At 36.6% G+C, this 25,425-nt stretch overlaps 2 protein-coding genes across 4 annotated transcripts; one reads left to right on the forward strand and one right to left on the reverse strand.

Moving 5' to 3' along the window:
* Nucleotides 1–21,442: 21,442 nt before the first annotated feature.
* LOC141907572 (uncharacterized) lies at nucleotides 21,443–24,160 on the forward strand. Of its 3 annotated transcripts, none has more exons than XM_074797252.1 (9): nucleotides 21,497–21,518; nucleotides 21,783–21,891; nucleotides 21,986–22,276; nucleotides 22,355–22,560; nucleotides 22,636–23,218; nucleotides 23,305–23,491; nucleotides 23,568–23,758; nucleotides 23,843–23,994; nucleotides 24,075–24,160. In XM_074797252.1, the coding sequence occupies exons 3-7, from the start codon at nucleotides 21,989–21,991 to the stop codon at nucleotides 23,642–23,644; spliced, it is 1,341 nt and encodes a 446-aa protein (XP_074653353.1). In that variant the 5' UTR covers nucleotides 21,497–21,518; nucleotides 21,783–21,891; nucleotides 21,986–21,988; the 3' UTR covers nucleotides 23,645–23,758; nucleotides 23,843–23,994; nucleotides 24,075–24,160. The 3 variants fall into 3 exon arrangements, with proteins under 3 accessions (XP_074653354.1, XP_074653353.1, XP_074653355.1); XM_074797254.1 differs by having other exon boundaries at nucleotides 21,986–22,132; XM_074797253.1 differs by lacking the exon at nucleotides 21,783–21,891 and having other exon boundaries at nucleotides 21,443–21,518.
* Nucleotides 24,161–24,305: 145 nt separating this feature from the next.
* Nucleotides 24,306–25,360, reverse strand: LOC141907770 (P2X purinoceptor 7-like). Its single transcript, XM_074797512.1, has 3 exons — nucleotides 25,094–25,360; nucleotides 24,655–24,897; nucleotides 24,306–24,477 (listed from the first exon to the last, which is right to left on the reverse strand). Exons 1-3 carry the CDS (start codon nucleotides 25,327–25,329, stop codon nucleotides 24,306–24,308), a joined length of 651 nt encoding a protein of 216 aa, XP_074653613.1. The 5' UTR covers nucleotides 25,330–25,360.
* Nucleotides 25,361–25,425: the final 65 nt, after the last annotated feature.

Here is a 25,425-nt window from a genome sequence, read left to right on the forward strand (position 1 = left end):
GGGAAATATAATTGGTTATAATAATCTAATTAAAACTGCAACAATAAATAATTCATTTGGATTGAATGATATAGATAAAAAGATAATTACTGCTCCAAAATTAATGGAAGGTGAAAAAAATTAAAAACATATTCAATCAACTGAAACTAAAACTAATAATATTAAATTAAATAATGATTCTAAAATAAAAGATTATAATACATCAGAAGATATTAAAACTGATATTATTCAACATGATATGATTAAAACTAATGATGATAATAAATCCCATGAAAATGCTAAATTAGCTTTAACTTGTATAGGAATTGTTATAGGAGGAATATTATATTTTAAATTTTAATTTTTTTATTATATAAATGGATGTAGAAGGTGGAGAAGATATTGGAATGGATAATTTTGATGAACCTGGTATAACTGATGAACAACCACCTGATTTTGATGAAACAAGTTTTAATGATGGTAATGAGCCAGAATATAATAATAATTTGAATATACCTGATTATATTAAAAATGCGGAATCACAATTAAATCCTGAAAATTTAGACCCAGATTTAGTAAAACAAGATTTAGATAATTTAAACAAAATACCTAAATTAGAAGATTTAATTGAAAAATCTAAACTTAACATAAATGATGAAGACGTTGGACTTTTAGCAGATCAATTAAAATTTTTAGATAATGGTAAATGTTATTATCGTTTGAAAGATGATTATTATATTGATATCACTTATTAAAAAAAAATAATAACAAAATGAACTTTGAGAAAATTAGATCCAGATAGAATTAAAAGAATAAGTAATAGTAATGTAATAACTGATGTTATAAAACAAGAATTAACTGATAATGATATAGACGTATTTAAACAAAGAATTAATGAATTATTTGAAATAATCAAAAAGAAATCAGAAACAGAAACAAGTTCTGAACAGAATATAACTTCCAAAACTAGTAAACTTAAATCAAATAAAGTTTCAATTGAAAAACTTTTACCGAATGGATTAATTGATGCAACAGATCAACAATTAGAAGATTTAAATAATATATTTTCTGTTGAAGCAATTAGAGAAATTAAAAGTATAAGGCTTGCATCTGATGAAATTGCGCATGATAAAAGTATAAGAGATTTAAAAGTTAGAACTTTAGAAGATGAATTATTTAAATCAAGAAAAGAATCGGAACAACTAAAATTAGATTGAAGTTATTGAAGAAATTGAATTTAAAAAAAGAAATGCATATTTAGAAAAAGATGTTGATGATTTTAGAATATAACATAGAATTACAAAAAGAAGAAATTAAATTATTATTAAAATCATATGATTATAATATTAATAGATTAAAAGTTATTTTTAAAGATTTATTGATAAAACCAAATTCTAAAATATCATTGAAAGATAGAATAAAGTTATTATTTAAATTAGAAGGAATAACAATTCTTTCAATTCTAACAGCTGTAACTATGTTATTTACAACAATTGGTTTAGCAATATCAAATGCTTTTAAATCTACTCCTACTCTAAATAAACCGGATAAACCCCCGAATGATAATAATTCTATACAAGATAAAGTTAAAGATGGTTTAAAGAAATTAGCAAAATATTTATGGGAACTATCTAAAAATTATCTGCTGCAGCTTCACCAGGAATTATTGCATCAATTGTTGGTTTTATATTGAAATCTGCTGGGAATATTCTTAACTTTGCTGCTGAACATATTATTTTATTTTTAATTACAGTTGTAAGTGCTATTATTTTTGGGTTAGTGAATATGATATCAAAAAATATCAAGTAAACATGATTAAAAATAAATAATTAATTTTTTTGTTAAATAAATGAGTGGGAGTTATATAAGTCCTTCTAAGATTTCTAGAATATCTAATGCTATTAAAGCAGAAAGATCACATCATATTATTACTCATAATCCTTCAAATATTAATCCCGATGAAACTTTATATGTTAGAATCCCTCGATTAACACAAAATACTTTTTATGTTCCAAATAGTATTTATTTATCAGCTGATATAAAAGTAATTGGTCATGATAATAATTATGTTGTTGATAATGTTGGAAGATATTTGATTAAAAAATTAACTATAAAGATTGGTCCAGAAACAGTTTTCTCATTAGATGATTATAATTTATTTATGCATTATAAAGATTTATGGTTAACTAAAGAAAATAGAAATAATATGATATTTCAGGGTATTCAATCGGAAAACCATAATAAATTAAGATCAGGAGCTAATGACGCAATAGTAACTCGTGCCACAGATAATTTGATTAAAAAGATTTATGGAAGCAAATATAAAATTCCATTAGATTTTGAATTGATAAAAAATAATGCACCTTTATATAAATACGCAATTCAAGAAGATATTATATTTGAGATAACATTTGCTCCTGTAAATGAAATTGTATTATCTAGCGTTGTTAAAGATATGGGTTATAAATTATCGAATATATGTTTAGAATATGACACAGTAACTAATGAAAATATTGCTAGCACAATTCAAACTCAATACAATCAAGGATTTTCATTATTATATGATTATATTGATAAATTTAAAACTGTAACTATTAATGCAAATGATGAAATCATTAATGAGAATATTAACTTCCCAAGAAGATCTATTAAAGGTATATTAATATTTTTTACCATTGCAACATATTCTAATGGCGCAATAAAGGTAGATAATTATTATAATCCTGAAATAACAAAAGTAGAAATAACCATTGAAGGAATAGCAAATAAAATATTTTGTCAAGGAATGAGATTGATAGATCAGTGGCCAGAAATTAGAAAACATTTTATGAATGAAAAAGTAAAATCATTTGAAAATTGTAATATTAATCAAATTGATTATTATACCGGCAATAAATATGCATTATGGTTAGATTTTAGAACAACAGAGGATAATTCATTACATGGTTCTGGGAAAAAACTACAGAACACTAAAGATGGAATACAATTATTCATGAAAAAGAAAAGAGGAGACAAAAATTTTAAAATGCATATTTATATTATATCTGATGCACAATTAAATATTGTAAATTCACAATTAGATAGTATTCAATATTAGAAATATAAAGTTAAAATTAAGGATATATAAATGGGTGGTAAAAAAAACTCCTAATACTAAAGAACAATATTTAAGAAATTTATATTACAACCCTGAGAGTTCGGTTGCTTATTCTTCTACCAAAAATATATGGCGTCAAGTGAAACAAGATAAATTAGATAAGATAATCCCACAAAATTTAGTTAAATATAAAGATATAAATGAATTTAAGTTAGAACAACCAACATACACAACACATAAAAAAATTGTTAGAAAATATAAAACTCGTAAAACTATGGTAAGTTATGTAGATCAACAGTGGCAAGGAGATTTAATTGATATGAAAAATGTTAAGAAAGATAATGATGATTATTGGTGGTTATTGAATATAATTGATATTTCAGTCGTTATGTATGGAGTTTCCCACTTTATAGAAAAGATGCTGTACAAACATCAAATGTTTTAAGAAAATTTCTTTCGGATGATAAACTAAAACCAGAAAAAAATACAATTTGATGATGGAAAAGAGTTTGATAATTCACTTGTTCATGAACTCTTAGGTAATCATAATATTAAATATTTTTCAACAAAATCGGATAAAAAAGCAGCAGTTGTTGAACGATTTAATAGAACATTAAGAACAAGAATGTGGAAATATTTTACAGCAAATAATACTTTTAAATGGATTGATGTTTTACCAAAATTGATAGAAGGATATGATAATTCTTATCATTCTTCTATTGGAATGAAACCTATTGATGCTAGAAAACCTGAAAATGCTGAAATTGTTTGGAATAATTTATATGGTGCATTTCTTGTAGATGATTTTGGTGAACCTAAATTTAAAGTTGGTCAAAATGTTAGAATATCTAAGTATAAAAAGATATTTGACAAAGGATACGATCGAAATTTTACTAGGGAAATATATAAAATAAAAAAGGTAATAACAACAAAACCATATGTCTATAAATTAGAAGATTTAGATGGTGAAGAAGTTGATGGCTACTTTTACGAAGAAGAATTAAGTTTAACTACTGAAAATCTAGAACAAGAATATAAAATTGAAAAAGTATTAAAAACAAAAACTATTAAAAGAAAAAAATATTCTTTAGTAAAATGGGTTGGATGGCCAGATAAATTTAATGAATGGATATTATCGAGTAAAATTAAAAATATATAAATGAATAAGGAATTATTTATATTTGAGCCTCATAATATGTTAATATCTGGCGTAACAAATTTTGGAAAAACTTATTTTATATTAAATTTATTAGAAACTGTTTATGAAAACTATTTTGATAATATAGTATTATTTTGCCCAACATATGAATTTAATCAAACTTATGATAGAAATATTACTAGAAATAATAAATTTATTATATTAGATCCTAAAACAGTAAAAGAAAATTTAGATAATTGTATAAAAATAGCAATTGATATTTATAAAGGATCAAATACATAATTTATCATAGATGATTGCGCAAATTTACATGATTCAAAGAGAAAGTGAGTTATGTTATCTAGCTTTCTCTGGGAGACATTTTGGGATAACAACATGGGTTTTAAATCAAAAATATAATTCAATTGTTAAAGACTTTAGAGAAAACATTAGATTTCTAGTTTTATTCGACAATAAAGATAGAAAATCGATGAAAAATGCACTTGAGGAAAATGATATTATTCCACATGATTTACATAATGAATATATGGATAAGTTGAAAAATATTAAAAGATCAAAATTACTATTTAGATTACAACACCCATTTAAATATGAATTTATTTAAATTCAACTAGCTTGTTAATCTAGTTGAATTCTAGTTACATTCTAGTTGAATTCTAGTTATTGGTAGTTGTAACAAAAATCAACTAGATTTAACAATATTTTAACTAGCTTGTTAATCTAGTTTAATTCTAGTTACATTCTAGTTGAATTCTAGTTGTTAGTAGTTGAAACAAAAATCAGCTAGATTTAACAAGAAATAAACAAAAACAACAATATTTCAACTAGCTTGTTAATCTAGTTGAATTCTAGTTACATTCTAGTTGAATTCTAGTTGCAACATCACAACTAATTTTTTTGTTATATAAATGGTAGGTGAAAAGAAAGTAAAAACTAAAAATGGTGATGTTCCAATTGAAAAAACTTAAGATGATTTAGGAATAACAGAAACAAAATTAACTCCAGATGATGGTGCTTTAAATAATGTTACAACAAATAATAATTATGAATATTATCTTTATTGTAAACATCAATTAGAAATATTAATAGCATCTGGAAAATGTAAAAATTTTGTCGGTAAAAATTTAACTTATAATGAATTAGATACAATGAAATCAGATGAAATTATTAGATTATTTAAGATTTATGAAGCCGCGAGAACAGCTAGAATTAATGACGCGATATCAGAAAATGTAGTAAAAGGTTATAGTAAATTATGTAATTATACTACCAATTGAAGATGAAAATAGATTATATTCCGATTTAAAAATGATTATTTAGTTATGACTGAATTAAATAAATGGATTGGATATTTATCATTTCAATTAGGTGGATTTATGACATTATTATCAACTGGGGTTATAACATTTTCAAATATTGAAAGTAAAAATATTTCTATAATAAATGAGCGAGGTGGAAGAAGTGAAGAAAAAACCGAGATCACAGAAACAAATTGAATGGTCTCGGCAATTAGGAATTAAATCACAAGAATATGAAAAAGCTGTAAAAGAAAAAATAAGTAATAAAAATGTTAATAAAAATGGTGAAAATATTGTTATTTCTACTCCTTCTAATAATAGAATATTTGATAAATGTCTATATTTTACAGTTGGATTTGTAATTGTATTCATTTTGAGTGGGTGTAATTGGTATAAGAAATCAAATAAAATTCATGATATTAATAATTCTGAAACAACTGCTATCAAAAATGAAAATAATTCTGAAATTCCAAAATTGACAATTAAAAAAATGGATTAATATTTTAGAAAAAAAGCAAAAAAATAATTTTTTTTTAATTAATTGAATATTAATTGAATATCTCACTACATTTGTCTATCTATGCGGAGCAATTAAATTGTCCAGATAAGTTATTTCGGATTCTTAATATTCATTATTTTTATTAATTTATTTTTTTTAAATTAATCAACAATTTCTAAATCATGATGGCCATCTTCATGGCAATCTTTTAATTCCTCTGTACTCAATGAAACCCATTTATCAGGTAAAAATACTTTAAATTCTCGCGATGTACTAACATTACAGTAGCTTGAATTAGCTGATACTTTCTCTCCATATTTAGTTTTTATCTTTTCTAATTTCAATATTTTATGTTCAATTTCTTTTGTAACATCAACTAACTTTTTTATTTCAAATTGTTTTTTTGCTGGTTTTATTCTGTTATTTATTGTTGCTAAGAATGCTTTTCTATCTCCCATTTATTAGGAAAATAAATTACTTGTGGTGATGAGTGGTGTCTCGCCCTCTCGCCCTCTGATCTGAAACCCCACTTTTCCAATTACTTATATATGAATTATTTCAATCATACTTTACTAACACTTTTAATGTTTAAAAATCTAACTCGTACAAATATAAATATTGAAATAATGTTTAAAATATATCTATATATCTATTCTATAAGAGCTCGTTAATTACTGGTTACTTTTAGATCGAATAATCTATCAATTTATATGTTATTCATGTAAATTATGTTTATTTATGAATATTTTAAGAGTAATAGGGGTAATGGGCTTTCAGGTTAAAGGTTGAGAGGTTGAGAAATTTTCCAAATGTGAAATAATAATAATTTCTACTTGAATTAGGAGTGTACGCGACTAATTCAAATAGAAATTATTGTTATTTTCACATTTGGAAAATTTCTCGACCGTTCGACCTTTGACCTGAAAGCCCATTACCCCTATTACTCGCGTTAACTAAACATTTTTGAACAGAACGGTTGAAGATGAGTGTATAGATCAATAGAATGCATCATATTTTGAAATAAAATGAAAAAGTGTCAGTTACCCTTTAAGTTTCCATATCCCGAAAAGGCAGTTAATGCCATGCTGGCCTTAGGGGAGTCGCTGTTTCAGATAGGGTCCTTCCAGGATACGTGTTTGATAGCGATGCATGGAGAGCTGGAGGCGGTCAAGGACTCGGTTTCACAGGATAATCCCGATTTGGATCACATGGCAGATCGGATCGCTACTTTGGAGCGACTGCTGCAGGCTATGAGCCGGGCTGTCTGCCATCAGGCTCCTCTGGCTATTTGGCTTCAGGCAAATTTAGCCCTGTCGGTCAGGCATAGAATACCGGGAACTAGCGAATCTGATTTTTTATTAGATTATAAAGGCATACTAGAAAAAATAAATCATGAAAGAAAAGATATAATCATTGGGATGGACCAAAACTTGGACCTCTTCAAAACTGAAACCCACAGAAACACTGCTAGATTCCTTGATTTGAACCTCTCCTATGAAGTAATAGTTATCAATAATTAACTGAAGTTATTCCTATCCAGAGAGGTGATGATAAATCCCAAGCAACTAACTACAGGCCTGTCTTACTTTTACCCGTAATATCTAAAATACTAGAAAAAATAGTTCACAACAGGCTATATAACTTTTTTATTACGAACAACTTACTCTACAGCAGCCAATATGGGTGCAGAGAAAATCATTCAACTGCTCAAGCAATACTTGAATTACGTGGAAATATAATTAGTAGCTTCGACAATGGTAATAATACAATTGTAGTCTTCCTTGATCTGTCTAAAGCGTTTGACTCGCTCGATATCCCAACGTTAATATACGAATTAGATAAGTATGGAATAAGAGGAATTCCATTGCAATGGTTGAAAAGTTACCTCAGTGAGAATGTTTGTAAAGGTCAACGGAATTAAATCAAATCCAGCTTAAGTCGAATACGGAATTCCTCAAGGCTCTATACTCGGACCACTGCTTATTCTCATATATGTTAACGATACCCATCAAGTTTTAAAATCCTGTAAAAGTATATTATTCGCAGACGACACTAGCATATATATTATCGGAAAGAATCTTAACACTATTTTAAATCTTTTGAAAGATGACCTATCTACGCTGATCGATTGGTTCCACGCTAACAAATTAACAGTCAATTTCAAGAAAACTAATTGCATGATTTTTAGGCCCAGAAGTAAAAGTTTCCAAACAGATTTTAAATCTTCTGAAAGATGACCTATCTACGCTGATCGATTGGTTCCATGCTAACAAATTAACAGTCAATTTCAAGAAAACTAATTGCATGATTTTTAGGCCCAGAAGTAAAAGTTTCCAAACAGATATAGATCTCATATTCGGCACTGAGATCACTAAGATCAGTAAAACAGTGTAAATTTCTAGGAGTACTTATTGATGAAAATCTATTTTGTGAACAACAATTCAAACAAACCTGTTCAAAAATCAAAAGAAACTTGTATTTATTACGAAGAATAAAAAAATTTATACCTGCTTGGAGTAAGAAACTGCTGTATTATGGCTATATACATACACATTTATCCTATGCAGTGACATCATGGGGCATTCTTCTCTCATAAAAGCAAATAGACAACATTTTCAAATTGCTAAAAAGGGCAATCAGATATATCGATAACAGCCGCTATAATGCCCCCACATCACATTTACATTCAAATTTAGACCTCGCAAAAATTGGCTACAAATACTTCGAAGGAAAATTTCCCACGCCGATAAGAGCATTGTTCCAATATAACCAAGTAAACCACACACATAACACAAGATCAAGAAATTTTCCACAATCTGCCCGTCACAAAACGAATATGTTCAATAAATTGTTTCTTAACAAAGTTCCAGTCTTTTGGCAAACAATCGATAACACAATCAGAAAATCTCCATCAATTCATTCATTCACCAGGCTCTACAAAAAACAGCTCATCAATAGATATTGAATATTCATCCCGTCCCCCTAAAATATTCTATCATGGTATGTTTATGTCATATAATAGTTATTGTAGTATTACCATTATATGTTGTATGTTGTCTTGAAAATAGCTTACCATAGATAAGCCCTATAATATTGACATTTGTATCATTGTCATCATCCATTTCATAGTCACCGGGGCTCGTCCACTCTGTCCAGAGCTACATCCTTCAGGCTCTGGACGAGTCCTTCATAGTTCATTGTGGTATTTTGTAACTACCCGATTGATTAAGACATGTCTCTATAGGGCTCCATTAGGAACCTCGGATCGCTTATTCTCGGGATGAGGTTCGAAAGCCTTCGAGCATGTCCAAAAAATGGAGGAATCTAGGGCTAAGCCCAATTTCAGGATTCCGAAAAAGAGTGTATCCAACAATAATACCCAGCGAGTAGGCCTCCCTTCGACAGGGGAACTACCCAGGGCGCAGTTTAGGAGACCAGGCTGGTCTGGGTCCGACTCTAAGAATACAAAAGGGCAACGAATTCGGTCTCGTGGTAAAGGGAAAGGGTGTCGAATGACAAGTTTTTTAATCAATGCGAGAGACAATTGACTATTGGCGATTTGAAACATTCAGTACTATGGTTCCGTTTTAATGTTGATAAGTATTTTCTTAGTAGTACTATGTACATGTATGACAAAAATTGATAAATCAGGTGAAGTGGATTTTAGTAGTGTTCTGTTTCGTTCCGCAAATTACAGTTACCCCCTAGTGAAACTGTATTTCCCGGAACGGAACGGAACGAAGAAAATTAAATTATGTTCATGTATCAAGTATTAATAATTATCAATAGTATTAATAAATCGTCATCATTTGTGGGTATGACAGCAAATAAAGACATTTCTGATCCGATTACATTTTTACTTAACATGTATTTCATAGACGTTGTCGACATGTCCGGTTTTTTCCGTCAATTAACGTTCTCTCTACTTGGTGCTTACGACTTTATTTCGTCAATATTAGATATATTATAATAATTTACTTGTAAAAACTGAATTTCTTTCGTCACTTTCCATACATTAAATGGTACGTAGGTAAGCCGTAAGGCAAGAATGGTTAGGTTGATCACGTTGCAGATGTGGAAATTGGAAATATCCAAACTTGCATATTCTCTTTATTCGTATCAAAATCGCCGGCCCTCAAATAATAATAATAATAATAATTAGTGCTTATATAGCGCCTTTCCAATGAATGCTCAAAGCGCTGTCACTCAATTATTACCCAGCTTCTGTTACCAATCCAGTACATTCTTACTCTCCCTGGGGAGATGCAACACCGATACGCTGCAGAGCGATCAAGGCGTCGTCAGCCAGTAGCAATTGTGAATTAATGCCTTGCCTAAGGACACTACAGCACAGTCGGGGTTCGAACACACAACCTCCCGATTGGGGGGCGAGCACTCTACCACTAAGCCACACTGCTCCACAAAGATGCGAATTAAGTAGAGTTAGTGTAGAGTAGAGAGTTAAAAGTAGAGACTGTAATAAGAATTTCTGGTTCCGTTCCGTTCCGCAAATTACAGTTACCACCAGTGAAACTGTATTTCCCGGAACGGAACGGAACAAAGAAAATAAAATTATGTTAATGAATATTTACTTAGTAGTACTATGTATGATGACTAAAATAAATCATCATATGTAAAAATGGAAGTGGTTTTAATAAGTAGGGTTACGGACTTTGGAATTGGCCTTGCTGTAGCTTCTCACATTCTGCTGTCTGTACCAAAATTCTCAAACATTCACCTTTTGATGAGCGAAAACGGTAAGATGTAATATCCAATATCAATATCCCATATATTGTCTCTAAAGCTATAATGTATGTACATGCAACAGATTCTCGAACAAAAATGCCGTGACAAGGTCCTGACGACACATGGTGAATGAAGCCTGGACGATCATGACAATAAATATCAACGGTCCGTTTATCTAAGGAACGCTGTGGAAAGAAAGCAGTAGGCTGAATTCATCGAAAATATAGATGCACAACGGCCTGCAATTTGTCGAATCTAGCTCGATTTGCTTTTTGAAAATTACAGAGATTTTGTTAATAACCTGAAGAGCACTAATAGTAATGTAAAAATCACAAAAACGACCGATTCAATAGCAGAAAATGAGCTCTTTTAAATCTGAGTGAAAAATTGACTTCCACACAAAATTGCTAAAGTTTGCACTTATCCTCACCCCTGTCCATATCGGACAAAAAAACAATTAGCTTTGCTCTGGCTTAACAAAAGTAACCTGAATGAACAATGTCCGTAGAGAACATGGAATGATAGCCCAAATTGTTATCCATTAGTTTTGTCAATGATCACCTCTCCCCTTGAAGATGCATATAGAAATCCACCCTTGTCCGTAAAATTCCGAAGTTCCCAAAGCGGCTGCCTTTTATGAACAGCCCAATGGCAAGATCCGAAAACTGCAGACCAATTGCTTCTAATCCAATAGACTTTCTTTAAAGGTCATTGGCACATTGATTTTTATAAATTGGGTTTATGTGCTTATATGGTCCATATGCATATTTCAAACATTTCTCAATAGTTTTTAAACTGATATTCAAAATGTTTATTAAAAAAAACACTTTTATTGATTCGTGATGATCTGTGTTCGTTTCGCGGTCCCGACGATAGGGAGCGCTAGTATCGCATGAGCGAGTGACGTCATTTGATTCGGAAGTGCACACTCGTTCTACACTCGTTCTACTATTATACGGTTATTTTATTCTTCTTTTGTTACGTTTTACGGCTTCATAATGGTTTATTGTGTCGCCGGGAATTGAAAGAAGCATTCCTATAGCGTTCCGAGCGTGGAATCGTTTCACACGTTTCCTAAAGATATAAATTTTTAGCAAGTTTGTGGACGAAAGCGTGTGGACGAGAGAATTCATGGAAGCCGACTCCATATTCTCGACTGTGCTGCGAGCACTTCGACATAGAGTGTTTTATCGTTCCATCGACGATAGCCACTTCGATTGGCTATGTGCCTGGACAACGCAGGCTAAAACCGGGTTCTATACCGACGATTTTTACTAGGAATCCTATACCAGGTGGAATTCAGAAGCCGAAAAACAAAAGGAAAACAACGTCGAGAGCTAAACGTGAACGCGCATCGGTAAGTGGGGAAAATTAACTTTCGTAATTCAATGAGTTTTTCCAGTTTCTTCTATTTACATTTGTCTCTAGTGATTCTATAACCCTTTTCAAAACAAATAACCCGTGAAAATAATCCGCAGTAGTCAGTCTGTTTGGAAATGATAGTGTGGGACTCGAACTCGATCGTAATACACAGCTGGAAAAACCCACACTGCTAATTGGTTCCGGGTTATATTTACCGACGATTATTGCGAATCCACCGGGTTCTGTCGTAACAAACTACGTTTTTGTAGACTACACTACAGAAACGGCCTGTTATATAGTGTTTATTGGTTACTGAAGAGGGTTTTACCTGTAGCCGCGACGCCCGGAGCCTCCCTCGGAGAGGTGGGTGACTCAACGGAGAGGTGGCGCCAGGGTAGCGTTTACGGAATAAAGGATGGTACGATCTCAAAGTGTCCGAGTTCCAAGGCTTCTTCGTCAGGGCATGGCTACAAGGGTCCGCCTTCGTCGAACAATCCCGGGTAGTAGGACTGCAAAGGGGAAAAGTCATCCTCCGAAGGTTGATAAATGGACAGCGGCTGACTCAAGGGAAAAAGGGGTTCCACGAGGGCTAAAATAGTGTCAGAGGTGAGTGCGAATCGTACCCCACAACCCCATTGCTGGATGAATGGGTCACCAGACCAGTCAGGACGAGTGTCCGCCGTGTGATCAGTCAAGTCAGGGCCCTTGACAAGACGCGAGATCACACGGTCACCCGAGCACCGGCGCCTACTTCTCCTCTGGTATCCTCTGGTGTAAAGTGTCATTCCAAGTGCCTCCAGCACGTAGCTCTCGCAACCGGCTTCTTTGGCTTGCCCCAGCTTACTATGGACTCATGTGACACACAAATTAGGGGAATAAAAGGGACACAGGCCTCCTCCTCTACTCGCGACAGAGAAAACGAGAGTTTTAAAATTCAATATATATTAATAATATTTTCCAAATTTAACTCGTACGTTCATATAAATGAAATGTATATTATATTCTATAATTAAACAGAATAAACTTTTAAAAATCAACGTAGAAAACTTGCTCTGATTCATTATTTTTAACAATCTAATAAATAATCTAATTATTGCATTTGCCCGGAATTTAAAAAGGTCGAGCTTATTATGTCTACGGATATATACATAGATTAAGCTCAAAGATCATGTGTCAAGAAAAGAATTGACAGAACCGGGTCGCCGAGTTGACCCCGATAACGTTGAACTGACGGCATCTCAGAATTTATATATAGGTCGCCACGTTGACCTATATAAAACGAGATTTAATAGATCGCCAGGTTGATCTATTAAAGTCAAAAGGGAATCAAAGTGATTATAGGTCGCCAAGTTGACCCAGAGCACAAGATCATTAAGCAATAGTCTTCGTAACGAGGGTCCTACCCGACGCCAAGAGGACTCGGCGCCGGGTTGAACTACGTACCTCAGATAATTTGAGCGAACTCACTTTCTCAATTCAAAAAAATGCAAGGTGACGTCACGCTGCACTCAGCGCTGATTGGCTGAGTGCCACAATGACGTCAGGAATGCGAGCAACGTGACGTCACATTACAACAAAATGGCGGACATTAGAGCGAGAGGAGGTAATTTTTATATAAAACCTAATATAATTAAGTTATAAATGGACGGAACGATAAGAAAAATACGTGAAAACATTTTGATCCAAGGTTTATACATTCTGTACAAATTTCAAAGCGATACGATAATTTAAAGGTGTGGGAAATGATCGGACAAAATTGCAAAAAGGGGAGATTTAGAAAAGTTGCGCTAATTACCGCCCAAAACCGACCGACCATTTCCAACACCGGAAATACAAAACTATGATTTATAAAATCAACCACGCGCAGGGCGGCGGAGGAGCTTTGCAGAAGAAAACACCCCGAAAAACAACTACGGCAAGGGATTTTCCGCTACAAAGCCCCCCCACCAGCCCTGAACGTCCTCGTTCAGACGAGGCGACATAACAAAACATACAGGTTATACAATATAGAAAACATACAGGTTATACAATATAGAAAACATACAGGTTATACAATATATATGAGGGAAACGACGACAGTTCACGATACCAATTTTTGAATCATAGCGCTTTTCATCTCGTCTTGAATTTCGCAAAACTTGCAGGTGAATTTGTCTCCAGGCAAACCTTCTATTGAAATGACTCCGCCCCAGAGCTCATGACGATGGATAATGCGGTATGGTTTCCGAGGGTCGCTAACAGGTTCCGAAGGCTCGAGCGGTATCAGTTTGGGATAACTTTGCTTGGTCGCTGGAGCTTCTTCCGGTTGGTGAAGCTCAGGAAAAATTTTAAAAAGAGTGTCGTCGGCCATATCATCTAAAGTTAAAATTGGCATGTCGAGCGTATCTACGAGCGACGGATCTCGCGTGATAATTTTGCGGGCCGGATCTTCTAATGATACATTAACGGTCGCCTCCGAAACGCAACTTGTCGACGGGTTACAGACAATTTCGTTCGATTCCACGACGGACGGCGGTATGTTCTCACAATCGAGAAACGGCGTTGGTTTCTCAGCGGTCGATATCGTAGTATCGATATTTTCGGCGATCGCGATGGTCGATTGTAACAGAGGCGGCTTCGACTCTTGATTTTTGATCAAACGGATGAGTCCGGTATACTTCTTCTTGTTTGATATGAACATCGCCTCATGTTCTTTTTCGATATGAGTCATAATGACTTCTCGATCCTCCGAGCCGACAGCGCACATCATGCAACGATAAAATCGTGCATAAGCATATTTCGATTCGCCGAATCGGTTCTTATACGCCTCGCAGTGTAGGAAGTGTCGTTCCCTCTTGTATTTTCGAGAGAATTTGTGCTGACAATACCGACAGTACCATTGGCCGTCTTTTCTCGCGCCAGCACGGCGCCCCTTCGATATACACGACAACGTCTGATGATCGACCTTCATACTACAATGAAATAATAAAAACACAGTTTTTAATTATGTGACATCGGTTTCGTCAGTCCCAACCTAAACGTCGTGGTGGGAATACAGGGCGCCCAGTGCGGGTCTGATAAGGCTGCGACTCTGTAACATCGGGGCCATCTTCAGATAAAAGAGGGTTTACATCACATCGGCTCAACATATAGGTCTTGAGCCTATCACCATGTACGCATTTCTCTTTCCAGGAGGGAAGTTTGATGTGGAAAATAACATCGTTAAAGTTTTCTAAGACGTTACACGGGCCTGACCACAAGCACGACAGCTTCTTAGATTTACCCGATGGAACAGCAGGGGTGTACAACCAGACAGTAGAACCTATTGGAAACTTCGGTAATTGAGATTTAATGTCGTATTGAATTTTATTTCTTTTAGCACGTTTAAGAGTTTGGTTGCGGACTTCGTGAAATGACTCGGAAAAACGGTGTTTCATCTCTATGACATATTGACTACTCAAGACAGGAATTTCGCTGCGAGGGCCGCCAGTGATTACGTCAATGGGTAAGTCTACCTCGCGACCTAACATCAATCGGTTAGGACTGAACCCAGTTGCATCGTGTTGGTCCCAGTCCCTCATATTTTCCTCAACTTTGATGGATAAACACATTAGCAACGTCCGATTATAGCGTTCAATCATTCCGTTTGACTGCGGACGAAACGCTGTGCTCCTGGTCTTGTGTATCTGAAGTAATTCGCAGACTTCTGCCATTAATTTGGACTGAAAATTTCGTCCCTGGTCTGAGTGTATGATCCTTGGAACGCCGAACCGAGCAACAAATTCGTCTACAACTTTCCGAGCGCAAGTTATTGCTTCCTGGTTGGGAATTGCATATGCCTCGACCCATTTCGTAAAATAGTCGCCGACTACAAGTACGTATAAGTTTCCATCGTATGTTTCAGGCAATGGACCTAATATGTCCATCGAGACTCTTTCCATAGGCTGGCCTACGAGATAATTATTCATGGGTGCCTTCCGTCTATTTGAGGGTTTCTTTGAAGCGCATTTATCGCAGAGTTTACAAAAATTCTTCACGTCGTCATGGATACCGTACCAAAAGAAACGGTCGTGTACCAAAAAGAGAGTCTTTTTGACACCGAAATGTCCCCCGACTGAAGATTAGTGGATATGAACAAGAACTTGTTTCCTGAACGTCTCAGGTAAGATTAATAAAGTAGAGTCAGGGTAACCCTTTCTTCTCTTGATAATATATATGAGCCCCTCAATCATCTTCAGATCGTTCCAGTGGGTCCAATAAAATTTGCAGGCAACACCCTGTGAGGAAACTTGGTGCCATTTAGGCCGTTTGTCGTCGTCGACGTGTGTGAGGATCCACTCCAAGTCTCTCTCTTTCCTTTGTTCTTCTTTCATATTTTCGAGTGACCACTCAGTCGACGGTAAGAACTCGCTGTAGGAATAAGGCATGTCGTTGTGAATTGTCATTTTCTTAACTACTCGATTCCTTACAGATACTGGTGTTTGTTTTTCAGAACAGATTCCATCGATCCTCTCGCACTGACGACAGGGCATGCGCGATAGAGCATCCGCGTTACCATGGCTTCGACCCGGTCGGTGTATGATGTCGAACTGATATGCACTCAATAGAGATATCCAGCGAGCTACTTGTCCTTCGGGTTCTTTGAACGACATCAGCCATCTCAAGGACGAATGGTCGGTCCGGATAGTGAATTTCATGTCAGCGAGGTAATATTTGAACTGTTTTACAAAGGCTACGACAGCTAAAAGCTCTCTGCGGGTTACGCAATAGTTCCTCTCGGCCTTTGTCAAACAACGACTGGCACAGGCGATAATTCTTTCTTTTCCCTCTTGGACCTGGCTAACGACGCCTCCGATCGAAAATGCAGATGCATCGGTGTCAAGAATAAAAGGTAAACTTGGATCGGGGAAAGCCAGAACTGGTGAGTGGGTCAAAATCGACTTCAGCTCGCGGAAAGCTTCTTCGCATTGAGCATCCCATTTGAATTCTCTCCCCTTTTCCGTCAGACGATGAAGAGGTTTTGCAGTTTCAGCAAACCCTTGACAAAACGACCGATAATACGATGCTAAACCGAGGAAAGATCGAGTCTCTGTAACATTCTTAGGAGTGGGCCAATTCTGGATTATTTCGATTTTGTTTTCCGAACATGATATACCATCAGCGGATATGTGGTGCCCAAGAGAATGGACTGATGTTCTAAACAGCTCACATTTCTTAGGTTTTAATTTTAGGTTCGCCTGTCGCAGACGATTGAAGACAGTACGCAGGTTGGTCATCATCCCAAGGAAACTGCCCGCATGAACAATAACGTCGTCCAGGTAAACTAAAGCAATTTCCGGAATAAGACTTCTGAATACCTTTTCCATCAGCCTTTGAAATGTAGCACCACTATTCTTCAAGCCCATGGGCATCTTACGGAATTGATATAGGCCTTTCCCGCCCACAACGAAAGCTGTCTTTTCCTTAGAGTCTTTGTGAACCTTCACCTGCCAGTACCCTGATGCTAAATCGAGGGTACTGAGGTACTTCACGTCAGCTAGCGATCTGATAGTGTCGTTAATAAGGGGTAAAGGATAGCTATCTGCCTTGGTTAAAGCATTGACATCACGATAATCTAAACACAGTCGAATACTATTATCTGGCTTACGAACCACAACAATACTGCTGCACCATGGACTATCAGATTCTTCAATTACGTGTGCTTTCAGCATGTCATCGACTAACTTATTAACTTCTTCTTGTGTTGCAAGGGGCAACCGCCGAAAGCGTTGTTTTGTCGGAACAGCGTTACCTACGTTGATGACGTGAGAAGTCTCCGAGGCTTCTCCAAGATCTAGGCTGGAGGAGGCGAAAACATCCGAATATTCAGATAATAGGTGTTTCACATCTCGACATTCTTCGGCGGACAGACCTTCACAACTCCGGTGGTACAAATCTCTCAGAAATTCAGGTAATTGGTCATTCGACTTCGACGCATCTGATGTATTAGTTTCCGTATATATTTTCGAAATTTGTCCAATTACCCCTAAGGGTGTCCCCTTATGGATAATCTTCGGATGCGAACTAAGGTTCACCATTCGAACAGGAATACGACTACTATTTATATTTACAACCTCTTTGGCGACCAGTACTTCCGGTCCTAGCCTCCAGTTGTTACTAGATTCTATTAAACCCCATTGTCCAGGTGGTAATGTCGTCTTTACGTGACCCGACACCATGACTTCAGAATTCGGAGGTAAGACTATTTTCTCATCGTTACGTACATAGGCAGAATTCCGTTCGAGCTGGCCCGTCGGAATAGAAAAAGCTTGATTCCCTCGGCATGTCACAGTGCCGGTACCCGGATGGATATGGCAGTCATATGCGGTAAGGAAATCCATCCCTAGAATAGCATCATCTGTGATGTCAGCGACTATCACGTCCCACATTATATCAGAAGAAAAGAGACCTAACGGAACTCTAGCCGTCCCTGCGACATCCAGGGGGCTATTATCAGCAGTATATAAATTATACTTTGTCTTCTTCAAGGTGAGTTTCTTCTTTAGATTGATTTCAGAAAATAATTTCTTACTCCACACTGTGAAGTGGGCGCCCGTGTCTACTAAATACTTTGTGTCACGACCGAGAATTCTTGCAGATAAATGTATAGTTTCAGGTAAGATGTTCTCATATGAAAGAACCTTGATCTTTCCTGACTGATTAGATTTGATAGGTAGGTGAGGATGTGTCTGTCCGGGTGTTACCCCTTCCCTCTCAGGAGTAACGGCATCTAGTTTCCCTGCTTCTTCGCGTAATTCGGCTTGGGTTGTTCCCACGGTCTGTTGGGAGCCTGTCTTCGACCTCCGAGGAGGGGACAATTAATTCGGATGTGGCCTTGTTGGTCGCAGTTAAAACATCTTCGATTTTCTACAGAGGTCGGGTTCTGAGTTTTAATAGCCCGGACGTCGGCGGACAACCGGGTAACAGCATCCGTCAGTTGTCGGATAGCCCTGGAATCTTCAGAGTTCGCAGCAGGCGTTGAGGCGACCGCGTTTATTTGCGACCTGAAGTTCTCATGGTTACGAATGTTTTCCATTGCGTGAATGCTTTCTAATTCAAGTGCGTAGTTTACAAGTGCATCAAATGAGCATGTATCCTTCTGATACATGAGAATCCGGGTCTCGACTTCTGGGAGGGCTTCGATGAAATGGTTCCGACAGAGGCGTTCCCTCTGTTTTGGGGTCAAGTCAGGATAAGCTAGTCTTCCCATAGAAATGATCGTCTGACCAAGTTCCTTCAGTGATTCGCCTCGTTTGCGTCGACGAGATCGTAATTCGGCAAGGTGAATCTCTGCTCTATGACTCGGTCCGAATCTGCTCTCCAGGGCTGTACATAATTGGAAATAATTCGTTATCTCATCGCTTGTCAAATTGCAAGCGAACTGCCTTGCAGCGCCACGTAGGTGTGAAAATAACATGTCAGCTTTGGTCTGCGAGTCCCATCCATTCAGACGAGACACCGTCTCGAACGTTAAAAAGTAATCATTCCATGGTTCATCACCATTGTAACACTCAGGTTTCATTTTACAGGTCAAGATACGGGACATCTGACCTGAAACATCAGTGCGGGAAGATCGAGACCCATTCATCTCAACAGGTCGAGGAAACTCATCAATGACTGGAGCATCAGCGGGTCTAGGGACCCCGGCGTCAGGATAGTCTCCAGAACTTCGGTTTACGAACTCAGCAGGCGACAAAGCTCGTTCTCCTACGACTAAACTCTCGGAGCTACGACTCCGAGTAACACTTCTAGACATCCTACGAGTTTTACGACGACTCATAATTGTGTTCATAGTATTCTCGGACTATATGAAAACCTATCGTATTAGATAAGAGAAACGAGAGTCATTTCACGCGTCACGTCATTAAAATATGTTCCTACTTTATCTAATTATTTGTATGAATATTTAATTTAAACGCTGTCACGAGGAGGAGGCCTGCAAAAAAAAAAAAATAAAAAAAAATAAGGGAACCCAGGAGTCAGCCACCGAATAGTTGATCCTATCAATCCGTCACTCGTCATCAGCTAGCTTCAAGGATAGATACCACGTCAGTTTTATCACTGATCCCACCGCTGCCACCAATTTTGTAGCCGCGACGCCCGGAGCCTCCCTCGGAGAGGTGGGTGACTCAACGGAGAGGTGGCGCCAGGGTAGCGTTTACGGAATAAAGGATGGTACGATCTCAAAGTGTCCGAGTTCCAAGGCTTCTTCGTCAGGGCATGGCTACAAGGGTCCGCCTTCGTCGAACAATCCCGGGTAGTAGGACTGCAAAGGGGAAAAGTCATCCTCCGAAGGTTGATAAATGGACAGCGGCTGACTCAAGGGAAAAAGGGTTTCCACGAGAGCTAAAATAGTGTCAGAGGTGAGTGCGAATCGTACCCCACAACCCCATGGCTGGATGAATGGGTCCCCAGACCAGTCAGGACGAGTGTCCGCCGTGTGATCAGTCAAGTCAGGGCCCTTGACAAGACGCGAGATCACACGGTCACCCGAGCACCGGCGCCTACTTCTACTCTGGTATCCTCTGGTGTAAAGTGTCATTCCAAGTGCCTCCAGCACGTAGCTCTCGCAACCGGCTTCTTTGGCTTGCCCCAGCTTACTATGGACTCATGTGACACACAAATTGGGGGAATAAAAGGGACACAGGCCTCCTCCTCTACTCGCGACAGAGAAAACGAGAGTTTTAAAATTCAATATATATTAATAATATTTTCCAAATTTAACTCGTACGTTCATATAAATGAAATGTATATTATATTCTATAATTAAACAGAATAAACTTTTAAAAATCAACGTAGAAAACTTGCTCTGATTCATTATTTTTAACAATCTAATAAATAATCTAATTATTGCATTTGCTCGGAATTTAAAAAGGTCGAGCTTATTATGTCTACGGATATATACATAAATTAAGCTCAAAGATCATGTGTCAAGAAAAGAATTGACAGAACCGGGTCGCCGAGTTGACCCCGATAACGTTGAACTGACGGCATTTCAGAATTTATATATAGGTCGCCACGTTGACCTATATAAAACGAGATTTAATAGATCGCCAGGTTGATCTATTAAAGTCAAAAGGGAATCAAAGTGATTATAGGTCGCCAAGTTGACCCAGAGCACAAGATCATTAAGCAATAGTCTTCGTAACGAAGGTCCTACCCGACGCCAAGAGGACTCGGCGCCGGGTTGAACTACGTACCTCAGATAATTTGAGCGAACTCACTTTCTCAATTCAAAAAAATGCAAGGTGACGTCACGCTGCACTCAGCGCTGATTGGCTGAGTGCCACAATGACGTCAGGAATGCGAGCAACGTGACGTCACATTACAACAAAATGGCGGACATTAGAGCGAGAGGAGGTAATTTTTATATAAAACCTAATATAATTAAGTTATAAATGGACGGAACGATAAGAAAAATACGTGAAAACATTTTGATCCAAGGTTTATACATTCTGTACAAATTTCAAAGCGATACGATAATTTAAAGGTGTGGGAAATGATCGGACAAAATTGCAAAAAGGGGAGATTTAGAAAAGTTGCGCTAATTACCGCCCAAAACCGACCGACCATTTCCAACACCGGAAATACAAAACTATAATTTATAAAATCAACCACGCGCAGGGTGGCGGAGGAGCTTTGCAGAAGAAAACACCCCGAAAAACAACTACGGCAAGGGATTTTCCGCTACATACCGATGAAAATTGTGTGATTCATTTGACATTCGTTGACAGTCAGTAGTCATTTCATTAGGCCTACCCACCCATCAATCGAATTTGTTCTAAGCGACAATGATTTAATATAGGATTTAATATATGTTTTTATAGCTGATGAAGGAACTTTTCCCCGAAAATGTGAATGAGGATGAAATGGACAGAAACGAAGATGTGACGGATGACGTAACGATTCCTGTTTCCTCAACTGTCGAGGAGGAGGAGGGTCCTTCGTTTTCAGACATACTAACAAGCACTCCGGTGAATCCTGCCAAACGGTCACGACCTAACAGCCCAGATATTTTCAGGCCTAACGATCAAAAATCTACATCAACATTGACAACAATGTTGAATGTTGATGACAAAGCCCTGCCTTTTCGCACTCAATCGACTCAGATTTATATAGTTAGTGTGTTTTTGTGTTTGTACACTACTTTCCTATCAATACTTCGATTTATTTGTGATATTTTTCCTTTGGATTAGGCACGGAGAATGGCGAGCATTCAGTGTAGCATAAAACCAGCACAATCATCCCAACAATGTCAGGCAACTCCGCGAACAATGGATGTCGGTGTTCAGTGTCTGCTTTTGGTGGGTGAAGATGACGATGACGACGACGACGACGATGATGATTACATGGATGCTGATGATTTTAGAAATGATCCCACTTGGATTGTCGGTGGTGAGGAGTAAGTACATAAAATCTTAGAGCTGTATCCAAAAAATGAATACCGGGTAGTCATTAAAATATTTTTCATTTCTAGGGATTCTTTCACGGATGATTTGAGCAATGAAGATGATGATTGGAATGATGTTATTCATGCAGAAAACACATGTCCATTAATGCAGGAACAGTATTTATGTTTCTTCAGCTGCATCCAGACTCTTTTTCAAATATGTACCATCTGTCTGGCTTCATGTGAAATCGTCAAGAAGCGTGTCTTAGGATCTTGTCTCTGTGTAGAAACTCGATGTAAAGGCCCTGAAAAACATCAGAAAACTTGGTTTTCTCAACCTATGCACGGAAGGATGCCGCTGGGGAATCTTTCAATGGCAGCCGCCATTTACTTAAGTGATATTTGGCCCGCACGATTTCTTATGTGTGCGAATTTCAATATTTGCATGATTAAGCAGAGAGCATATTCAGTGATGCAGACTGCATATCTCATCCCTGCAATCTCGAAACTGTGGAAATCAAAACAACAGTCCATGTTTAATGAACTTAAATCAAAAAATCTCACGCTTGGGGGAGATGCCCGCTGTTGCTCTCCAGGACATACCGCCAAGTTTGGTTCGTATTCTCTAATGGACTTAGAAACAAACGTTCTAGACGTTCAGCTTGTCCAGGTGAATTATTAACTTCCCATCCACCAGTATTTCTCAAGTGGGGTTTGATATACAAGATAGATGTAGACGTTTTATTTTATTTGCAGTCCAGTGAAGTCACGAATTCTAATGCGATGGAACTCGAAGGGCTCAAGCGGTCCATTGAATTTTTGAAAACGAATGGCATGAAAATCTCCTCACTCGTGACTGACAGGCACATCCAAATAAGAAAATACATTCGCAAAGACTTACCCGATATTAAACACTGGTTTGATGTCTGGCATGTTTCAAAAGGTTAATATTCATAATTTTGCTTTGATGTCTTATCAGTGTGTATGAGCTCTATATTTTACATCTATATTTTCATAAGGAATATACAAGAAAATTGTAAATTTGTCAATAAAGAAGAACTGCAGTGTTGCAGGTGAACACCCGCCTAGTGAATGATATGAAGATTCTCTCTCCCGGTTAGCAGACATCGTCTGTCGAATCCTACCACAGAGTTGTGTGTTTCTTTGCCTCTAAATTTTTACATTACTTTTTTGATTCAATGCAAGCTAAGTATGTTTATTTTCAACTTCAAATCATAATTTATTTTTCATATTTTATAAGTTTGCAATGAAATGTTTGATTTTGAAATTTCAGATTGTTCTTATCAGTTTTGCATTTTAATGAGAATTCATCGAGAGATCAGGCAGTGAACAAGAAAACTGGTGAAGCGAGATGGAGTGTCTCCTACCCTAAATTCAAGGCTGGATTGCCCACCGCGAAAGAAGTAAAAACACCAGCAACATATGGCAAGTTTCTTCAGAAAACTTCAACAATGCAATAGACACCAATGTTGGCTTCCATTTATCATGAAGTACATTTTTTACAGAATACATATTGGAATTAATGGACAATGTGTGGACTATCAGGCTCGAAACAGGGACACACAAAAATGCTATACGCATGCGGCAAACCATCCAAGCCTGTAAAGGTACTCTTACTGATGTCTACGAGAAAACTGCTGAAAAGGAAGACATAGTGTTGGCCCATCGTAGTCGATTTAACTTACCTACGGCAAGTATTGAAAATTTGAATAAAATAAGAATTCAACATATTCAATTTATGAATCATTTAATGCTGGATATTGAAACCCCTTATACATATTATCTTGTGAGGGCCAGGTCATTCTTATTTTCGAAACAACACAAGATGGTAGAATCCGTCTATTCTCTTTGCCGAGTTTCTGCCACACCCACCGAACAAATCTCCTATATGCCACTAGTCTGTATAATCTGTAAAATAAACGCAAATTTTACAATTTTGTTTTGTTTATTTCCAGAACTGACTGAAGAATCCAAATCTTGCGCTGAATTGTGTTTTACACATTGAATTAAAATGTTTATACATATGAATGTTGATTTATAATTTTCTAAAATAAAATTTATTACAAATTATTTGAACCAACTTACTCGTGGACTGGTTCTTCATCTCCAATTGGTCCATTTAACTCACTATATTCATAGAATGACACCGTTAAAACATCTGCTTCAAGGCAGTTCACAATGAAGCCATGAGTTTCTGTAATACAGCTACAGTTCGACTTTTCCATGATATACTGCAGTATTGGTATTTCCCGACAACAGATACACTCTTCAGCTGTCTGCATAGTACTGCATAAATACACTCGCGTTGTGCTGCATCTACAAGAGCACCTGAAAAATATTGTTGCATTGTTTATTATTAGGTTTCGATCCACATTATAGTACCAACGGCGAAGTGCACCTTTTACAGAATCCGCACATTTCTCGGTCTATTAGTTCGGTTAATTCACTTTTTCCACTATTTACTACTGTACGCTTCGTGTGATTTTTTGATTTGATAGCAATAGAATTTAAGTTAAAATATTACCAGTCAAGGTTATCAATCCTCAAAGAATGATCATCTTCGCTTTCCGTAGATGAATCGGAATCGGTATCGGTCGGACCAGGAGTTTGTTCAGCATGTTCAGTACCGGTGCCGGTATTATCTTCTGGGCGCACGACTGGTTCAAACTGATACGGCAATACTTCCCATTTGCGAATCGACACTTCAGGTATTGCATCATCATCTAAGTCGCTACTAGACGTGTTTTGATCGGACGACATTTTAAAATTACCGGGAAAATATGCCACGTGAAATGCGAATACACGATGGAGAGCTTGTTTGTTATGAACCACGCTTGCACTTCCGAATCAAATGAC

Source organism: Tubulanus polymorphus, chromosome 6 (genome assembly GCF_964204645.1).
Source record: "Tubulanus polymorphus chromosome 6, tnTubPoly1.2, whole genome shotgun sequence".
In the NCBI taxonomy this organism is placed as follows: domain Eukaryota; kingdom Metazoa; phylum Nemertea; class Palaeonemertea; order Tubulaniformes; family Tubulanidae; genus Tubulanus; species Tubulanus polymorphus.